At 42.3% G+C, this 22,030-nt stretch overlaps 3 protein-coding genes across 4 annotated transcripts; 1 reads left to right on the forward strand and 2 right to left on the reverse strand.

Moving 5' to 3' along the window:
- Positions 1 to 814: 814 nt before the first annotated feature.
- On the reverse strand, positions 815 to 7,935 carry sertad2a (SERTA domain containing 2a). Its single transcript, XM_030778903.1, has 2 exons — positions 7,926 to 7,935; positions 815 to 1,872 (listed from the first exon to the last, which is right to left on the reverse strand). Exons 1-2 carry the CDS (start codon positions 7,933 to 7,935, stop codon positions 815 to 817), a joined length of 1,068 nt encoding a protein of 355 aa, XP_030634763.1.
- Positions 7,936 to 10,468: 2,533 nt separating this feature from the next.
- rab1aa (RAB1A, member RAS oncogene family a) lies at positions 10,469 to 14,425 on the reverse strand. Of its 2 annotated transcripts, XM_030779867.1 has the most exons (6): positions 14,248 to 14,425; positions 12,543 to 12,615; positions 12,101 to 12,196; positions 11,869 to 11,964; positions 11,356 to 11,487; positions 10,469 to 10,933 (listed from the first exon to the last, which is right to left on the reverse strand). In XM_030779867.1, exons 1-6 carry the CDS (start codon positions 14,268 to 14,270, stop codon positions 10,736 to 10,738), a joined length of 618 nt encoding a protein of 205 aa, XP_030635727.1. In that variant the 5' UTR covers positions 14,271 to 14,425; the 3' UTR covers positions 10,469 to 10,735. The 2 variants fall into 2 exon arrangements, with proteins under 2 accessions (XP_030635727.1, XP_030635728.1); XM_030779868.1 differs by lacking the exons at positions 11,356 to 11,487; positions 11,869 to 11,964.
- A 3,948-nt stretch (positions 14,426 to 18,373) lies between these two features.
- On the forward strand, positions 18,374 to 21,250 carry mb (myoglobin). The gene is made up of 4 exons (XM_030779870.1): positions 18,374 to 18,453; positions 20,171 to 20,256; positions 20,508 to 20,727; positions 20,972 to 21,250. Exons 2-4 carry the CDS (start codon positions 20,174 to 20,176, stop codon positions 21,110 to 21,112), a joined length of 444 nt encoding a protein of 147 aa, XP_030635730.1. The 5' UTR covers positions 18,374 to 18,453; positions 20,171 to 20,173; the 3' UTR covers positions 21,113 to 21,250.
- The last annotated feature ends 780 nt before the right edge of the window (positions 21,251 to 22,030 follow it).

Raw genomic sequence — 22,030 nt, forward strand, 5'->3', positions numbered from 1 at the left:
GCTGGTCCGCTCAAGGTTATGAGAAAGTGTACGCCAGCACAGGCTCTTGGTTTCGTTCTTGCGTCGCTAATTTAAGAGCGAATGAAAGAGTGTTTAAAACTGTCGTACGAGGAGAGGCCAGGTTATCAGACTTAGAGTTTCCCTGTCTCCAAACAAAGCGACGACTTCCAGGGTGACGAGGAGTCTTACGGACTCTAAAGCTGGACCAGAATCATGAACACAGAATCATAACACTGCAGAGAGCCAGAGTTAAATTATCTTTTAATTTAAAGGTTGTAGAGTAAGAATATAGACGTTTATTACATAAAACCACGAATGATAAAAAATAGTTTGTTTGTTTTTTTTTTCCTCTTTTTAAAAAATAGTCATAAAAGCAAAACATTTGTCATTATTAATGTAATCTCCAACATAACTCGTTCGACGCATATAGTATTTATGTAGCTCATCTGCTGCCTTATGAAAATAAATATATGTACACAGGAGTGAATAAATATCAGATGACCAGGTCTGGCTGTCATCTTGGTAAAGGAAGGTCTCATAGTAACCAATGTAAACTGTAAAAACATCATTTAGCTCACCGACAATGGCATGCCAGTGTCTGTCATACCTCCTTCAAGAAACAAAACCCAAAAGGCACTCAAAGCTAAGTTGTACCAAAAAAAATGTTAAAAACCCCCTTCATTTCCCATTATTTTCTTATTATTTCTGTATGTGAAAAAAAAAAACACCTCCTCAAGGTGACCTCCTCAAAATCTATCCCAGTATTGAGGAAAATCTGCCTTGTCCGTTGGGGTCAAATTTTAGGTCTTAATAATTAGGACCCCACCAGCACCTCCATTATGTGGTCCAGCTCATTCAGGTCCATTTTAAAGGACTGGTTAGAGGGTAAAGGGCCCGGGGCGTTACCCCCGCCACCGTAAACCGACAGCGTCCTCACGAGGTCATCCGTTACCATAGAGACCACAGAGCCCGACCCCAGGGGCGAGCCGCAGGGGTTGAAGTCGCAGGTGAAGCCGTCGATGTCTGAAAAGAGGAAGTCGTCAAAAGCCAGGTCTGTCAGCAGATTGGGGAAAGGGGAGGGGCACGCTGATGAGGTGGGTGGGTCGTGGCTCAGAGGGGCGGGGTCTGTCAGGGAAAGACGGGGTGAAGAATCTGAGGAGGATTCCGACGGGGATTCCGCCACGAATCCTTCGGCGTTCGAGGGCGAGGACCCCGCGCTTTCGTCCGCGCCAACGCTCGAACCGGGGGAAGAAAACGGAGGGGGAGAAAGGGAGGAAGTAGCGGCGGAAGAAAGAGGAGGGGACGAATTCATCATCGTCATGGCAACCGGACACAGACCCTCTATCTCGGAGAGGGCGGCCGAGAAACTGTCCCTGGACACGACCGAAGAGTTCTGAGGTCTTGACGTTGAATGAGGTTGGTTCGCGCCACCCGAGGACTGCAGAGTGAGAAGGACGTGTCCGTCCTCTTCCAAAACGTACGCAGGCGTCAAACTCGCCTCCGGAGTGGAGAAAGGTGAGTTTCCAAACCCCGAGGGCGGCTCCCTACCCTCCTCTGGCAAATGTGGAAGTGTGACGCTGGGTGGGGTGTTTAAGGGAGGTGAAAGGGCCTCCCCCTCTTGTTTGAACTCCTCCTGGAGGAGACGCAGGGTGTTGGTGATGAGGACTCTACGCTCCAGACCGGGATCGGTCAGCGCTGGCGTGCTACACAGCTTCAGCAAAGACAAGTTAAAGACTTTTTGTCTCTGCAGGGAGTACGTAGCTTGGTGGACAGCTGTCGGTTTTGTTGGGCCAGATGGGACAGAGAGGTGTTTTCTGTCCATACCTTCATCCTCTCTCTCCTCATCTGACTCTTCCAGCTTCCGCTTCAGACCTTTACCCAACATGTGTCATGTATCTGAGAAAGAGAGAGAGGATGGGTCACGACCAAACGAAAACAGAGCAAATGAATATATATATATATACACACACTCACACACACACACACACACACACACACACTCACACACTCACACACACACACACACATACACACACACACACACACTCACATACACACACACACACTCACACACACACACACATACACACACACACACACACACACACACACACACATACACACACACACACACACACACACACCTCTCCCCTCCCCTCCCCTCCCCTCCCCTCAGTATGTTCTTACCTTAGAATGCCTCTTTCAGTCCAGAGCTGTGGCATTCCAGTGCTCGTGGAATCTGCGTTTAAAGATTCTAACAGCGACTTTACAGCTGGAAACAGCGGGAGTACATGAGGCCTGAGGACTGGCCTGCTCTACAGATTAGTCCTCAGGTCGGAGAGACGACGGTGTAAAGATCAGTGAACCTTTTACGTAACACTAAGGTGTGAACTGATTGGCCAACGTGTGATTCTCAGTCTTGTGTCTGTGCAAAGGCGTTTCCAGTAAAAGCGGTCCGGTTTCCTTCCAACGCCAGACTGCTTGAAAAAAAGAAAAAGAAAAAGAAAAAAAAAGAAAAGACAAATTTAATTTTTGATGATACATGCATGATGATATATAGGACTTAACACAAAGGGTTAACATCAGCTGATATTTTACCATGTGAGGTTAAGTCAGTTGACCTTTTACAAAGACAAACACCCACACGCGCACATTCATCCTCTGAAAAAACACGTTAGACGGTGTGAGTAACGAGCGCGGAAAGAAACCTAGAGTGACAGATATCGGTGACAGCCTTGACTGAGGGCTGAATAAGGTTTTATGAGCACTCGTGTCATTCCATGATTAAGACAAAAATTAGATCTTAACACGAATGCTGTTATTGGTACCTGTTACCGTCATTCCGGGGGGGGAGGACGTAATTTCGGGATTATGTTTTTTTTTGTTTGTTTATTTTGTTTTGTTTTTCCATACCTGTGTGAAAACTATTTAGAGACTTTTTGCACAGGGAGCAAACGCATTGCTGGCAATTAATACGCACTGAAAATTTGACCACACAAACGCAAATAAAAACATTTCAAAATGTAAACTATTTTGTTAAGGTTTAAGTTTTTTGCTTGGAGTACCCGTTTTTTGCAACCTATGAGTCTTTGAAGGCTGATTGTCGCGTGCATGTGAGCTTATAAATACATAATTCATTATAAATAATGTACTGATTGAGTCAAAAAAAAAAAGACTAAGTGTCTTGGAGTGTGAACTAAACATAATTTTCGTGTGTCTTCTGTTTTGCTCTATCGCCTCCCACAATTCTCAAAAGGTCAAAGTGAAACCTCACGTTCAAGATTACAGTAAAACGAAACTGACAACAATTCCTCTTTGCAATTTACTTTTATGTCTTCGGCGCTGTGAAATTCTCCAAAAACTTTAAAACCAGTTCAAACTGAACAGATGTGACAGACTTCAGAACAAAACACAGCTGCGCGACGTAATCTAGAATGGTATTAGGCTATCGAAAGTCGTTATCTATTGTATCTACCGACCGTTGCAATGTATTTACAATTTAGCAACGGTAGAGGGCGCTCAGTTCTCACAACCACCTGCACAAAAACAGGCGACACAGAAGAGTAGTAACTTAATTGCCAATATTGTTACAAATGTCTTCTGTTCTATCTAAGTTCAGTGTCACGATAAGGGTTTGAAAAAGTTTCAGGTTAAACTGTTATATCATTATATCGACCTTTAAAAGCGTTAACGCGATTAAATCGCTATCGCATCGTCGACTTACATTCTACAGTTTCTAAGCGCAACGGTTAAGGAGTTTGACGATTTAGACATTCAACTTGTATTCTGGATCAAATATCTGATACTTGTCAAGTTTTCTAGTGAGTTAACTTTAACGGGCTCCACTTAATATACCCTAAATGATATGATACAACTGAAAAGAAGAACTTACCAGATACAAGTCCACCAAAAACTATTGGTCCACCAAAAACTTTTAAATTACTGTCGGAGTCGTGTCGAGCAGAGTATGTTCGCATAGACCGACATTAACTGTGCCACTGTGCAATTTCAATCGGTAAGGACTGAACAGACGGGGAAGTTGCAGCCTCCAGTCATCGGGGAGAAAAGTCTCTCTCTCTCTCTCTCTCTCTCTCTCTCTCTCTCTCTCTCTCTCTCTCTCTCTCTCTCTCTCTCAAGCCTGCAAGCAAACTTCAGTAGTGACGCAGAGTCAAGTTGTGGAGGCGACTACTGATTCATAGATTCTCGGCTCTCTCTCTCTCTCTCTCTCTCTCTCTCTGCTCAGTGTGTAGCTGCCGTTGTTTTTCAGCATACCAGTCCACATATGTCATTGAACGTGAACTCGCTTATAGAGGCTTTCGTGAGTGGAATCTGGGAGCAGACTTTTACGCTCGCCCTGAAGCCGCAAATATGTCAGCAATTTCAGGGACGGCTCGTCCGAAATTCAAGTTTTTCCAGAGTTTCTTTTCCCTCTGTGGAATGGTCCAAAATCGACGTTTATTGATGTGATATCCGTGACAACACAAAAATAGGCGCATTCTCTAAACACTTCGAGTATTTCTGGAAGAGTGCTTGCACGTTGACTTCGCGAAAGGGGGGATTCATTTTAAACGTTGCTGCTAGTGCAAACTTGTGTATTATGTTAAAGATCAAACCATGTTTTACTGTAGGCGTAATTCATTTCTGGGTCACACAAGTGTTTGGTGTCAGACACAAACTTACGGTGACACTGGACCAATTCAAAGACAAAACATGAACAAAAAGAAGAGAGAAGAAGTTCGTGGGTTTTTTTTTTTTTTTCAGTTATCGTGTGTTTCAGTTATCATGTTCATATGTCGATCAAATCGATCAGGTTTACGTATATACTTATATATGTGTGTATCTAACCACATCAGATATGTCAGATTTGATTAAATTATATACTCAATGATTAATGGCCTATATCTGTGCATGTGTGTGTGTGTGTGTGTGTGTGTATGTGCGTGCGACTGATGGACACTCTCCACAGATGGTCCAGTCTATGACATTGTGCGAATAGTGATGGTGCCTATTGCTGCAGTTATCCCAAAATCTCAGACATCTGTGTGAGCATGCCCAACCCTGTGACACAATGCTAGCCAGATGGCACACACACACACACACACACACACACACACACACACACACACACACACACGCGCACGCACCACATGCTGCAATCCAACACCAGATGACTCCACGGACTGGTGCATGAACTCCTCATACACCCCCCCCCCCCAAACTCCAGTATACCAGTAATGCTCTTATACTGGTTGTGGGTCAAACCCACAGAATCAATATTAGTTGTATTGATTGGTATGACTGGCAAATAGTGTGGTTGCATTATATAGTTACTTCTGCAGGGTAGATCCCATGTAATGTAATAATCTCACATGTCAGAGACCAAAGTCATAAGGGACCAATGACTCCCGTGATCACATGAGAACTCACTTATAGTGTCAAGAGGAGAGACGCTGCAGAGACGTTAAAAACCGTCGGGAAGCCTGACGTTGTGTTGCCGTCGTGTTGCGATGCTGATGCTGAAATGGGTTGTTTTTGATGATGCAGTGGAACCCGTTCATTATGACATCATAACGCTGGGGAAGAATGGAATGATGGCACGCTCCCTGCTCCAGTTACCCTCTGCTGCCACAGCTGGTAAGTAGGTTAAGCACACACAGGGGTCAAGATAAAAAGGACTCATTTCCTCTTTTGCGTTTCTCCAACGCTTGCTTCCTGAGAGTGGTTTTTGTTTACAAGTCGGTTCCCATTTATTGCCCACAGGGAAACCAGAGCTCGGTCTGAGGGAGCTAAAGGGGGGGGGGGGGGGGGGTATACTGAAAGTTTTATAGAGTTCAGTGACATAAACAAAAATTCAGACATAAAATATTAGTCACAGATTCAGCACAGATAAGTAAATAGACAGACAGATGGAAAGATGGGTAGATAGATAGACAGACAGACAGACTGACAGACAGATGGATGGATAGATAGATAGATAGATAGATAGATAGATAGATAGATAGATAGACAGACAGATAGACAGACAGATAGATAGATAGATAGATAGACAGACAGACAGACAGACAGACAGACAGACAGATAGATAGATTGATAGATAGATAGATAGACAGATAGCTAGATAGATAGCTAGATAGATAGATAGACAGACAGACAGACAGACAGACAGACAGACAGATAGACAGATAGATAGATAGACAGATAGCTAGATAGATAGCTAGATAGATAGATAGATAGACAGACAGACAGACAGACAGACAGACAGACAGGCAGATAGACAGATAGATAGATAGATAGATAGATAGATAGATAGATAGATAGACAGACAGACAGACAGACAGATAGACAGACAGACAGACAGGCAGATAGACAGATAGATAGATAGATAGATAGATAGATAGATAGATAGATAGACAGACAGACAGACAGACAGATAGACAGACAGACAGACAGACAGACAGACAGACAGGCAGATAGACAGATAGATAGAGAGATAGACAGATAGAGAGATAGATAGATAGAGAGATAGACAGATAGAGAGATAGATAGATAGATAGATAGATAGAGCCTCTGTATGAACTTGACAGTTTTGGAAGACCGTGGCCTCCCCCTTTCCCTTCTCTGTCCTCTCTCTCTCTTTTGTTCTTTCCTTCACCTACAAAGATCTCTCCTTTCTTTCTTCTCCTCCACACACGGGGGTGAAGACACTGACTTCCGTAGCAGCAGCTGTCACAGACGACTGCGCCTGCACACCCCACCCCCATGCCGGCCTACATCACCACGGCAACCAAGAAGGAATAAAGACAGCAAATGAACCCCCCACCCTAGCGAACAGCACCACCACCGCTGACACTTGCACACACACACACACACACACGCACACACACACACACACGCGCGCGCGCGCGCACGCACACTCTCCGTCATTGTTCTTGACCCTGACCTTTAACCCTTGGGTTGTGCAGATTCTGCACGAGACACCTGCCCTATTGTGAGGGTTTGGGCCGATGCCGAAATATTTTCACCTCACACAAAGACCAGCTCCTCTCTGTCTCTTTCAGACACGGGGTCACGTCTGCACAACCACCGAAAGGTTCAATTCAGCCTCTAAGATTCAGACAGTCTGGTCGATACAAACTTAGATACTGATCTTCTTTACACTGTGTGGAGATCCGTACCTTGTTTAAAATAATGATCTGTTTAACTCCTTTATGCTTATTTAAATGGCACAGAGAGAGAAAGAGAGAGAGAGAGAGAGAGAGAGAGAGAGAGGGCAGTACACCTCATTCTCCTAAAATCTTTAAAGAACTCTAAGTCAAATCTTTTGGGATAAAGGAAACAGGTCCCACCTAGATAGGAATAAATTCTCATTCTCTCCTTTGCCCAGGTTTTCTCTATGAGTGAAACTCTGTACAAAAAATCAGCCAAAACGCAACAGTCAGATTTGGTCACTGCACCAACACTGCATTATGCCTAAGGGTATTAACAAAATAAATTAATAATGTTTCATTAATGAAGTGGCCACGGAATGGGAACATATGACATGAGCGGTGCGGTGGGCAAGCCAAACTCGTGTCGACTCTATTCAGTGACGTAACAGGTTTATGCGTCCACGCATCTCAAAAAGGACACAGCGCAACTCCACAGGGTCTGTGAAGGCCCTCAGACCGGTGGAGTTTTCAGTAAGAAGATAAACGTGGAGCCTTGTTTGAATTCGGTCTTCAGAGACGTGAACATTCCGGAACACTCGTTCCCTAATGTAATCGGAGCAAACCGCACCGTCTGTAGAAGTATTAAAGCTACTCAAAGAGAAGGGTACCGCACCACTCTGAGGAGGGCATGAATTATTGAAAACGCACGCTGCCTCGAGCATTGGCAGTAGACACATTATATAAACGAAGACATGTCGAGGCAAGCTCTGCTGAAACTGCATGACATCTTTTCGATGGGACACCCACACCATTGATGGCTTTTTACCTCTGTTTCATCCAACATTATGACACAAGAAGTCATTAAAAAACAACAACAACAACAACAACAAAAAAACCCTGATTGGTGGAGCAACTGTGTGAGCGTGCCAAAATGTGCAGATTTGACACGCTGGGATAAGCCAATATACAAAACCCTTAAGTTAGGATTCACCTTTTAAATGATCAAATTTAGATTTTTCTGCGAATTCACTGTCTGCACAATAAAACCTACCTCCTAGTCTCTCTCAAAGCTCTGCCCCCTTCCATCCAGCCACGTCTCTCGGCCTGGAAAATAATACCCCCCCCCCAAAAAAAATCTACACACGCTCCTCTGGGTCTCCCCTCATGTCAGCCAGATATGCTTATTTTTATTTTCACAGGCAAAGCTCCTAGAGAACAGGGCCGTGTTTCAAACTACGTCCCACAGTCGTTAATAATGCAGTGAGACAAGTGAACTGTCCAGCCCTGGTGCATAACATAGACTGTGAATGTTTGTCTGCCGGGTGTTTTATTTATTGATGAACAGATAAGCAGACCTTTTTTTTTTCTGTGGTCTTCTGAAAGTATGAAAGCAGTTCAGGCTTTGTTTAAACTGAGACGTTGCCTCGTATTAAACGCTTCTGTAGTCTATCTATGGCCGACTGGCTCCAAGTCTGGTGCAAGACAGCCACCTAGTGGTCAACTGTTGTAAGTGACAAAGGAAGGAGTACTGATTGTGTTGAGTAATACATGCATGCCCACACACAGACCAAAAAAAAAAAAAAAGTGTAATTAGTCTTTGTATCAGACCTACAACTGTGGTGAGTACAAACAGACATAAAATAACTTGTAGAGATTCCAGTTAAAACAATGTTTTATTAAACAGTTCCTTCATAATTAATTGAAGAGTAAACATTGTGTGCCACACCAAAAAAAAAAAAAAGAGAGAGAGAGAGAGAGAAGAAAAAGAGAGAGCAAGAGAGAGAGAGAGAGAACAAGGACACAAAAGTTGCCCCACAAAAAGATAAACAAAATTTAAAAAGAACAAAAAAAAAAAAAATCAAATATGGATGTATTTGAACCTCTCATCGTGATGTTCATTTTTATTTATTTATTTTTCTTTGCCTCCCGACAGCAAAAGCGACTCAGTTCTTACATTTATAGAGATATATAAATATATACAGTTTGTCTGATGGTTCCCATATATGGTTTGTGGTGTTGAGATGCCATTGTGCTGTGAACAGAGAAACATTGGCAAATCCTCTCTAAAACACTTCAAATGAGGCACACCTTTTATTGAAGACACAGAACACGGGAAGAGCAAGAGGTACAACACGCATGGCTTGTGTGTCAGACATGAAACAAGGCAAAATACGTTAAGGAACTCTCTAACCAAGCCTTCCTAAGGCTTCAACACACAACTACAGAGTTACTGTGGAAGAGGAGAAAGTTTGAAAGAAAGAAAAACAGAAAGGAAAAAAAAAACTGCTAAGGTAGGTGATGAAACATGCAGTTTCAGACTTTGCCCTGCCGAAACAGGAGGAAAACATCTGACTGAGACACCTTCATAAGACATGTTCTCATCAGACATTAACTATTTTACGCCGAGAGAAGACGGGCAAGTGGCTTCCAGAATATTCTGAGCTCTTACAGAGGAGAGTGGTGATCAAACATATTCATGATTGTAGACTGTTTTTATGGGTTTAATGGTTTTTTTTTTGTTTGTTTCTTTAAATGTAGCATTGTAATGGACTATGTGCCTCATTGGAAGTGTTCTGTGCCTCTTTATATTGAGGATCGTGTTTTTACCCCCTTTCGCACGCATGCCGACGACCACAGACAAAAGAATTAAAAAAAAAAAAAGAAAAAAAAGGAATAAAGACAACCTTCCGCGGAGCAGACTGCAATCTCTCACACCTATCACTGCAAGGAGTATAGAACTGAAGGAGATGGCATTCCGTGATCGTCAAGGAAACAGCCCGCTGTTCTAGAATCCCCCCCCCCCCCCCCAGTTCAAAAAAATGACTTTCATTATTTCAAAATTGTACTGTGGCCTCCACGTAAATGTTCCATAACGTCCATTATGACATCACTGCCTTCTCCCTCGTTTTACTCTCCGAGCTGTGAGAATGGGAGGAAAGGGACAGGAATAGCACGCCACAGTTCCTCCCGTTTCACGTTCCCGCCAATGCCAGACATTTTCATCAGTGTATGGTACGGTTGCCTGCCTGTTCTGTTTCGAACGAATTTGAAGATACTAGAATGTCACTCCAAAGTTGAAAACAGTGATCTTACTGTAAATGGGCTTATTGTAATTCCGCAGCTAAACTTTTGTATCAAATTTTTCAGAGACAGATTTAGTTTTCCATCTGGACATGCAGCTGAGTGCATGCACGATAACAACTTCAGGCAATGTTAAATATCCCCCCCCCCTTTGCTTTCTTACTTTCACACAACTGCTCTCCTTCACTCTCACACACACACACACACACAATCAACCTTTTAAACACACACACACACACACACACATACACAATCCTGTATACAACCTCTACACACTCATTCCTCTCACACACACACACTCATTCACTCACTCACTCACTCTTTCCCTGGTTGTCATCTGTCACTGTAGAGCATGGTGATATCTGATATTCTTTAGGGGGCAGGGTAACTGATTAAGGAAGAGGTGTGTGTATGTGTGAGGAGTGTGTGCGTGCGTGCATGTGTGTGTGTGTTGATATTGGAGATCTGGAGTGTGTGTGTGTGTGTGTGTGTGTAAATATAAGGTCTCAGCAGCATCCTCCGGACGAGGTTTTGACGGGCGTGCTCTGAATCTTGACGTTGGATTTCTCGGCTCCGCCCGCCGCGGCCCCGGGTCCCATTCTCTTCTTAATCTCCGCCGCCATCGTCATGAAAGCCTGCTCCACATTGGTCGCATTCTTCGCGCTGGTTTCCAAAAACGGGATGCCCAAAGAGTCCGCAAACTCCTGAGGCGGGAGGCCGGGGAGGAGTGTGTGTGTGAGAGAGAGAGAGAGAGAGAGAGAGAGGGACAGAGAGAGGGAGAGGGAGAGAGAGAGAGAGAGAGAGGGAGGGAGAGGGAGAGGGAGAGATGAAAAAGAGACAGATGTGTGCATTAGTGAAAAAGAGTGAGAGATTACGAAACAGGTGAAAGGTGAAAATGATTTTAGCCCTGACCAATACTAAAGACTTTAGGCAGAAACTAACGGGCTCCGTTTGACTTGTATGCCACGACTTTCTGTCATGTAACAAGTTCCCCATAAAAAGTTGCACATAAACCCAACTACTTCACCAACACAGAACTTGTCGACCTGTGCGTCACTACTGCGACTTCTGCTTCCCGGAGACGCTCTTTGAGACAATACTCCACAGCAGGTGGAGGTGTATTTACCTTTGCTGTTGTGTAGTCCACCACTTTCTTCGTGGTCAGGTCACATTTATTCCCCACTAAAAGCTTGTTGACGTTTTCGCTGGCGTAGCGATCGATTTCCTGAAGCCACTGTTTTACATTGTTGAAGGATTCCTATGGGCCAAGCGCAAGCCAATCAACGCACGGCAAATCAACCAAAATACAAACAAACAAACAAACAGAGAAAGTTTAATCCCCTCTGCTCAGTCAGAGGAGATTAAAATCATATAAGCTCTCCTCTACTCCCAATAACACAAAGATGTAACCACTGTTCGTAGCGAAAAGGAAGTGAAAAAGAGCCCTTTTACTGAGGTTTTCATAGGAGCATACTAACTGAAGAAAATGACAAGCTAAGAGTCTCCTGCAATTACACGGATAGAGGATTGTTTATAGAATCCAGGACTCCACTGAAGGTTCCATGACTACCATTATGACATCACCAGGTGGAAGAGTGTTACTGTAACAAAATTGCGTCGCCACGGAAGCGCGACCCACCTGGTCTGTGACGTCATAGACGACAATAATGCCGTGAGCCCCTCTGTAGTAGCTGGAGGTGATGGTTCGGAATCGCTCTTGTCCTGCCGTGTCCCACTGAACAATGCGACAGAAAAAACACAGACTAGAGCTTAGACAACACCCAGGGCCAGCCCCTCACACTGATACACACACACACACACACATTCTCCTAAGAGTCAGTGAGGTCATTATATAGAAGACTGGTACTTACAATCTGTAGTTTAATGGTCTTTCCATCCAGTTCTATTGTCCTGATTTTGAAGTCCACGCCGATCGTGCTAATATAGCTTTCTGTGTATGTGTCATCCTTAGGGGAAAGACAAGAATAAATCAGGACCAAAATGTGTGTGAAAACATTTAACAAATCTCTCTCTCACTCTTTTTTTCTTTTATCTGGACATGTCTGACACAGCTGTGGGATCCATCATGCACTAAACACACAACATACAACACAACGCTCATTTTTTGATTTATCTGAGAGCATCAGGTCAAAGATTCAGTCTAATGACGGGGGTGCCTTAACCGAAGGTCACCAGAGAGGGTCTTGTGGAGGGGGTGTAACGCTTCAAAGTGACTGTGGGGGAAAAAAAGGAAAGAAAAGAAAAAAAAAAACCCAAAACAAAATAATGACGGACAGACATTTGGACACTTACTGCGAACCGGAGAAGTAAGCAAGACTTTCCCACACCTGAGTCTCCGATCAGGAGGAGTTTGAATAGATAGTCACTGAAAGTGAGAGAGAACAGAGATGAATTTATAATCATTTATCAGAATAATTCTCAGTCCTTCAATGTATTACAGCCATCATTATAAGGGTTCATATGTTAACTTCGGTTCTACCAATATGAACATGTGGGAATTCTTTGTCTCAAAATCGCAGTGGGGCTTTGGTAAAAGACTGGGGCTGTTTGGTTTAGTCTCTGTGTGCGCATATTCATACTGTCTATTTAAGCACTGTCCAGCTCGTTCTGCTAAAACAACACTTCGTTATTGTCAGTGGTTTGAGATGGAGTGTTTCACAGTGTCCAGTGTCATGTTTATATGGCTCAATAAACCAAAAGCCTTGAAAAAAAACGCAAAGACGTCAAGTAGCGACGTCGAAAAGATACGAATCTCAAGGTATGCTATACAGATGCACGGGTATAGCAGAAAAAAAGGCCGAATAATTGCTCAATATTCAACTGAAGGGTGTTGCAAGCTATCATGTGACCGACATATGACTTAACTTGTTCCGGAGAAGGCTGTTCTCTCCCTGTCACAATTAAAGGCGTTGGAGACCACAGTTTCAACGGGCCCAGTGACATACACAGATGACTTAGTACGTTATTTAAGAAGTCCCATATTGTTACTGGGCTGGAAAACAAACAAATCTGACGAAATTGCGGCCAATAATTTCGTTGCTCATCTCGCAGGTGACAATAACTTGTCATCATTCTCGAAAGTGCATTTATGGAGAGATTAGCGAGTTAGCTCATTTTAGCGAGCCAATTAACCGGTATTTGTCGAGCCATGACGAGCACAAGTGACTCACAGTTAACACTCAAGCAAAAACATTAAAGTGAACCGGTTCACCTAATTCTAATTATGTAGAACCTTTGTACGCCCCAGCCAATGACACCATGTCCAATGGCAGCTGCTGTTTACTGACCATTTGAGCTAGTTACGTTAACTTCGCATCAAATGTTTGTTAATCAGCTAAGACCTACCAGTTAAACGAAACTTCCACGTAACCGCTCTCGTTAACGTGTAACTAACAACAGCTAACTGGCTGCTCAGTGATGGCTCGTTAGAGACGCGGCGAATATTAACAACGTAGGAAATGATCTACTGTTCACAAAAGTTCGCTATGGTGGGCCAACAGTTCATCGACAATGCAGACCAGCCACCGACGTGGCACTACTCTAATGTACCTAGCAAAGATCTACAAATTCTTGAGAGTTTAGCTTTACTATGCTATCCTTGTCGGATATTTAACTCGGGCCAACGGATCTAGCGAAGGTAGACTAACCTAATTAGCGTTGGCCAGCTTAGGTTAACCAGTTTTGGGTTACGGCACCTCGCCTGACAGATCAGCTAACCAAGGTTTACTATAGCCCTAGCTAGCCGAGGTTCTTATGCTAGCTAACTAGCCGTTGGCTATCAGTGGCTTCAAAAACTGAAATTAGCCAGCAAAAATGAACACCAATTCGCTGCTACACGCTGCTCATATTACTAACTGTATCTTTATATTGTACACTAGTTACTGTCATCCCAGTGGAAAACCGGCGAACGGATTTCAACGCTACAGTGGTAAGGGGTGAAAAAAAAAACAGCCGAGCTGTCATCAGCGGTTTTTTCGGCTAAGACCGAGCGACTTACTATTCGGGGTTCATGGCTGACATCACAGAAAACTCCCTCTTTACTGAAGATAAGTCTTGCTGTCCTCTCCTTCGGCAAAAGTATGCGTTTTAATCGAGAACCGTCTTCCTTGAAAACTGTTACGCTGATTAGCTTATACTGCTGTTCAAAAAGCCGGGGGGGAAGAGACGATTTGGGAGTTTTCAAAAAATGGCCACTAGGTGTGAAGCAACTACATTACTCACCAATGAGTACGGATAATGCTACTCTCAATGGATATCAAAATTAAAGTCTCCATAACTTCCGCCCCATGGATCGCTACTCGTTAACCGTTTTTTTTTTACTAGATAGACAGATAGATAGATAGATAGATAGATAGATTAATCTGTATTTGAATTATTTGCTGTGGTCCTACTAGTGCTAATACTAATTATGCCAACAGCGATGATGATATGATAAAGAAGAAAAAAGTTAAAAACTAGTAAAACGAAATCAGCATTAACTGAAGATTTACTATGACGGCATGACATAATTGAAATAAGTTTCAAATATATTTTTGAGATATGCGACCCTCATCGTGTTGTATTGCAGCTAAATTATTACCATGAGTTATTTCAAGTCCGTTAAATATTTATTTGGAACCTGCAATTTTGCTGAATCTGTTTGTTGACAATCCTCGTTGGCACCCAGCGCTTTCATTTGCATGAAAAATGTGATACCCAGATGACAATTAAAAATGGCTAAATCTTTCTCTATACCAGCCTTTTATTTACCAGATTGTGGCGAGTTCCACACGAACCAATGAAGGCTACAACTTTTATTTTGAAGGAGGAGTGTATCATAGCGATTTACAGACGTTTCATTCTTCAGACAGCACAAAATTCTCAAGTCACGGTGACTTCCGGATATTGGATGTGTCTATTCCGATGTGGCCAATCGGGTGAAAGTGCGTCTCTTTAATCAGGTGGACACAAAATATCTGTGGAAACGTTTATAAAATAACCGGGTGCGATTTTGTATGGTTAAACTGCTGTCAAACGTTGATGTCCGCCGGGTTCAGGTTCACTCTGAGGTGAACCAGCATGATCACCCTTACACTGTAGAAGAAGTACTGCTTCAATCTCACCACTAGATGGCGTGAAAGTCCATGGCTGTTTTCGGTCGTTTAAAGAAGTGGTCTGAGACCGGAGCTATTTCATGCGTGTGCACGAACACTCCACCTCAAATACTGATGTGATATCCATAGAAATAGTTATCATTAACAATTATCTATTACCCTGTATTGCAAATGATAAATGTTAAAAGTAGTAAACATCATCTCTGATCATACATCTCATCTTCCGGGTCACTCTCTCTCTCTCTCTCTCTCTCTCTCTCTCTCTCTCTCACACACACACACACACACACACACACACACACACACACACACACTCACTCACACACAATAATGAAGTGAAAGTGATATGGCCCTTTGATAACTGCGTTTGTGCACATAGGCCTTTTAATCTGTCGTTGTCACTGCTGAGTCCCACGTTGCCCTGAGAATAATTAAACAGTCCACAGAGATATCCACTTCCTCTGCTTTGCCAAAAACTATCTTTGTCTCCTCCATTTCCCATGCCATTCTTTCCCTACTGTCACTCTGCCAACTCTGAACTCTCACTCTTCTCCACTCACTTACCCTCCCTACTGTGTCCGACTGCAATTCACCTGCAAACAGAACAGGTTTTCTGTCTGTCTTTCTTTCTCTTTGCCTTTCTTTCTTTCTTTCTTTCTTTCTTTCTTTCTCCCCCCCCCCTCTCTCTCTCTCTCTCTCTTCCTCTCTCTCTCTCTCTCTCTCTCTCGTTTTACTGTACTCTGCTTGTGGTGACTTCTCCATACAGTGTGTGTGTGTGTGTGGGGGGGCATGGTCTCTGTGCAGTACTGTCCAAATTCAGCATGAACATGAACTTGACCTGCCTTTGACCACATAGAGAGAGAGAGAGGGAGGGGGGGAGACAAAGGGAGAGAGAGAGAGAGAGAGAGAGATCAGCTTTGGTTCTTATCCACACATGCTTCGGCAGCACAAGTGAAAGTGTCGGCGGTCAGAGGCTATTTATAAAGATGCCTGGTGAGGGACAAGAGGAGGATGATGGATGATGGTGGGATGGATGGGGGTGGGGGGGGGGGGGGTGGGGGCTGGGGGGTGGAAAGAGGTGAAGAAAGAGAAAACCCGGAATGAGGAGAGGAAAAAGGAGTTGGTGACGTGAGCAAAGGTAATGGGCTGAGGATACACAGTAGACATAGACGGTCTAACAGGAAGATGTTGAAGTGTAAAGAAGTGTGTGTGTGTGTGGTGTCATTGTTTCCAGACGTGTTGAATGGTATTTTTGTCATCCTTATTTTTCACACAGTTTACCTCTCTCTGCTGATAAGCTGTTTGTGTGGAACATGCATCTTTCTGTAGACACTTAACTAAACAGAACATAAACCCATGTGTCAGACAGTTCATTCCTACCACGCAGTGCAGAATTAGCTGTTTAAATCTAAATGTGTAAAACAGTCTGGAATTAGTTCCTCGAATTTGCAGACAACATGGTTCAAATGAGTTTAGAGTCCTCTGCCCGGTGGTGCTAGATTTGAATTGAAGTTCTGTAGTAAATTTCCACTCTTCTGTTTGGCATACACAAAAAAATTACAGAGTATAAAATGTCAATATATAAATATTAAATATTCATGATGCCACTGTCAACGTATGGTTTATCTGTGACACCCCAGGTCATGCTTACATTACGCAGAAAGATAATCAATAAAGTATTCAGTAGTTTTATTTGGTCTTCCAAACAAACACTGATGAAAATGAAAAAAACAAACAAACAAACAAACAAACAAAAAACCTTTTCACAAAACAGGGTGATGTTGACTTCAACTGCCCAAATCTTTGTTAGAACTACGGAGCATTTCAGTGAATTCAGTCAGATTTTATGAATCATTTGTGAATGCACGCTTTAGCTCTCCACAGTCAAAGAGAGAAAAAATTAGTTTACCAATTAGTTTACAGTAACATGAACTTATACCATTTGAATGCTTAAGAGTCATTGCCAATAAAGTAAACTGGTTAGTAGAGAGACTATTCAAGTAAAATGAACTGGTTAGTAGAGAATAGAGAATATTCAAACGAAGCTTTTTTATTTTCCGTTCTGGAATTTGGAATGAACTGCCTGCTGGAAAATACTGGAAGATTTCTGAGCGTGACGAATTGACACGTCTGTTCAACCTGAAAGATTAGTCTAACATGAACGCATTTGAGATTTTTTTGTATATATCAATATTTGAAATACAGCTATGATCACATTTGTGTTTGTCTGTTGTTATGTACAACCAAGAATTCATAAGACCCTGAGAAAAGTGCTCTTATGGATTCAAATCCATGCTAGATATGCTAAAAAACCCCCAAAACAGATGCAAATTATCCCGTGAAATTCTCTGTACAGGGCATATAATGTTCTGTAGTAAAGCATATTAGATACCTGCTTTAACATGCTATTTGATTTTAAACTCAATTTGAATGAATATGGTATCTTAACAACAGTAAAAAAAAAAAAAAAAAAAAGGAAAAATCTGAAATTTGCTGGAAAATAAATAAACAAACAAACAAACAAGAGTTTCAGCCAGAGAAGGCAGTGGTGGTTTGGACTCCAGATGACACGGCATGTTCATCACTGTGTGGAAAACATCAGAATAGCTGAATGGAATAAAACAGAAAACTACAGTAACGCTGTCCAAGTATCATATCACAAATACTGAGAGAGAGAGAGAGAGAGAGAGAGAGAGAGAGAGAGAGAGAGAGAAAGAGAGAGAGAGAAATGAGGAGAGAGACATAGAGAAATGAGAGAGAGAGCTGGAGAGAGAGAGAGAGAGAAATTAGGAGAGAGATCGAGAAATGAGAGAGAGACTGAGAGAGAAAGAAAAAGAGAGAGAACGAGGACAAGTTAATGGGTGCGAGAGGAGGAGTTAATATTTTAGGGAGAGGAGAGAATGAGATTGATTGACGGTTTGGATGTAATGACAGTGTGTGTGTGTGTGTGCGCGCGTGCGTGTGTGTGTGTGTTGGGGGGGGGGGGGGGTACATGTATAAAAGGTGACTCTAAAGAATGACTTCAGGAGTTTACAGATTCACACACACGCTCAAACACAGAAACACACACTTCTCAAAAGGAATCAGACACCACTCCTTCCTTCGACGAGGTACTTCTCTTCTTTTTCCTCTCATGCTTTTCTTCCGTGGGTTGGCTTAAACTCTTCTAACGCAATAGCATTTAAGAATATTATTGAATTATAACCATAACTGATAAGTTATTAGACATTAGCAAGGTTATCATAATGCTGCAGCTTCCTCCATTTCCATGTAATTTTGAACATAAGGAATGTTCGGTGTTGAAACAATAATAATTTTCTTTTAAAGGCTTAATGGGCCTTTGCACACAGTTATGTATAGAATTATCTATATTTTTTTTATTATTACTGCTGTTGTTGCATTGCAAACAATATTTTACGATTTGACTAAGACAGCAGTGGCTGGGATTTGGGGGTAGGTGCATCACTTCACACGCATTAGAAAATTTAAGATGCATGATAAAAGGAAATACGCCTGATGAGAAAACAAAGATCAATGTTATTATTCATGCATTCATTCAAAACTGAATGTACAGGATGCCTGCACTCTGTCTGCTGAGGGCTATCATCTGTAAACCAGTTCATGAAACAATGTTTAACAGAAAAAAAGAAAAGAAAAGAAAAGAACAAAAACAAAACAAAATAAAACAAAAAAAAAGTACGTCTGTTCCCCTTCATAATACAGTTACAGTGTGATAAGGGATTGTGTTTGAATTACTGACTTGAAGCAAGGACACTTCGAGGTCATCTGCCAACTTTCCCTTGTGCCAGACTTAGCATCTTAATTACTCAGTCAAAATAAACTTCAGATAACGCTCGAGCCAAATGACCACTCCGGATATTTACTTTAACTTAAAGAGCACTTCCGGATTTTTGTTAAGCAGAACAGCAGCGGTTGAAAACACTGCAATGAATATTACAAAAAAAGTTGAACTGAAAACATTTCAGCATGAAAAGATTTGGCAAAGACAGCGGGGCTATCAAATTATACTAACAGGCATTTTTCTACCGTTTTTATTTTGCGCCGAGCCGCGTCGGAGAAAAGAAAGCATCGTTTATCTGACCAGAATAAAGATTTTTGTTCTGGTGAGAGTTTCAAAAAAAAAAGTTCAGCTGCGCAAAAACAAAATCTACAAATACAGTTTATGTGTCTAGAGTAATGCATCTCCTCACCTTTAACTGAGTCGGTCTGGTATGTGCGTTCGTATGAATGCCTTCCGCTCTTTGTCCTCCTCTGACCTTCCATACGATGAACTAAATTGACCTTTTCTCTGGTGGTGTTGTTCAGGGACATTGGCTCTGCGCTCCGGTCAGTGCTGCGTTTATTATTCGTTACAAATCCGATCGTGATTTTTTTTTGTTTTTGTTTTTAAATAGATATACTGCATGTTTTCACTTACCGAGTTGCGGGGCAACCACAACCCAACTTTATGTGCTTATAAGATCTCGCTTATCAGCAAGGAATATTATCGATTAGGCTATTACTGTCTCTACAAAAATAACGCGAGATGCCGTTTTTTTTTTTTTTTTTTTACGGTAAATTAGTATCCACATGAGGAACGCTTTCAACGGTCCCGTTGTAAACGTTTCCGACTAATCAGAGACTTTTATAACGTGTTGCAATAGCGGATCCAAGGCACTCATTATTAAGTTTAATATAATAACCAATTCAGAGAAAAAAAAATACTAACCAACTTAGTGACTAGTGAACTATCCAAACAAACAAAAATCAAGTCCATGTATATATAAACAAAACAACAGAATTAAAAGTTGTCGGTTCTGTCTGTAGATCATGGCTGACTTTGACCTGGTTCTGAAATGCTGGGGTGCCGTGGAGAAAGACTACAATGGGCTCGGAGGAGAGGTTCTGACCCGGTCAGTAACTGCACCTAACCGCAATACTGCACAATTAATCCAAACTCCACCAACAAACACTAGTCTAGATCGATTTGGATCGAGATTGGGGTTGACTGAATAAACTAGACTGAGGTTGAACAAACAGGCTATGCAAAATATATATAAGTAATTGATCAAGCACTGCCTCTCTCTCTCTCTCTCTCTCTCTCTCTCACACGCACACACGCACACACACACACTCACTCACTATCTCCCTCACTCTCCCTCAGTCTGTTCAAGGAGACTCCGGCAACCCAGGACCTGTTTCCTAAATTCAAGGGAATTGCGCCGGGAGACTTGGCGGGTAACGCGGCCGTCGCTGCCCATGGCGCTACCGTGCTGAACAAACTGGGCCAGCTTCTCAAAGCCAAAGGCAACCACGGTACTATTCTCAAACCGCTGGCAACCACCCACGCCAACCAACACAAGATCCCCCTCAATAACTTCAAGGTGAGACGTCTTCCTGCTAGAGTTCGATAGTTTTTTTTTTTGTTTATTTTGTATTTCTGTTAGAGCTCGAGATCTATGTTCTGTTTTTTTTTATATGAAATGCTGCTATTTTGATTCCATGGCACCAATTGCTTGCATCGTGTCTTGCGGCAGGTCTGTGAGGCAATCCGCAGGTTCATGATTAAATTGCAATAACTGTATTTCCACCCCCCCCCCCCCCCCCCCCCACCCACCCCCATTGTAGCTGATTACCGAGGTGCTCGTGAAAGTTATGGCGGAGAAAGCTGGACTGGACGCTGCAGGCCAGGACGCCTTCAGAAGGATCATGGCTATCGTCATCAACGACATCGACGCAGTCTACAAGGAGGTCGGCTTCGCCGGTTAAAAGAAAAAATCAATCGCCTCCCAGACCACAGAAAAAAAAAAAAATCATGACTTCTCTGGGGTCAAATGCAACGAAGTCTTTTTACAATGAAATCTTTTTACAAAAAAATAAATAAATAAATAAGAAAGCGTACCGCAAGGCAAGAGTGAATAATGTGTGTATGTTATCAAATGTTAGGGTCTCAGGTGACATCGGAGGTTAAAGGCAACTAACGTTTATGAGCGAAAGAATGCTAAACAGAAAAGGCAACTGACGTTTATGAACGAAAGAATGCTAAAAAAAGGAGAGAGTTAACAAGGATTTCTAATATTCGTTGCAATTGGCTCACAGTGAGAGTGATGAGAAGAGGTGGTCAAAATGCATGTAGGCTGTCAGGAAGCTGAAGATAAAATAAATTTAAAAAAAAGAAAAGAGAAGAAAAGAATCAGTCATAGTTGTAATGAGAGACGTGTATCAGATTATATAGCAGCATATACTGTCCAATATTGTTAAACGCTACCTAGTCTGACTAAAAAAAAAAAAAAAGAAAAAAAAATCAAGGGCACTTACAGTATGACCTACTGATTGGCGATTACTGAAGACAGAATGATTGTATAAATCTAAACGGTGTAATCTGGAAATAGCTGTCACTCTTCTTTTTAAAGCGCTCAATAGCAAACATGCTTCGCTCTGTATTCTGATTTCGGATTCAGACTCAATGCTGTAGTTAATCCAGTGATTATAAGTATGAATCCATTCTAATTACCAGGTTTCTGGTTCATCTCTACACAATAAAGGCTCTTTGCTGAGAAAAAAAAAAAAACTTGGTATTTTTGGTCTTTTTGGTGTCATTTACAACTTCACAGAAAGAGTAGGCCACTGTATTAAAGACGTTCTCCTGAAAAAATAGTTTGGTCGCCTGATGTGGCGCGTGGCAGT

Source organism: Chanos chanos, chromosome 7 (assembly GCF_902362185.1).
Source record: "Chanos chanos chromosome 7, fChaCha1.1, whole genome shotgun sequence".
NCBI lineage: Eukaryota > Metazoa > Chordata > Actinopteri > Gonorynchiformes > Chanidae > Chanos > Chanos chanos.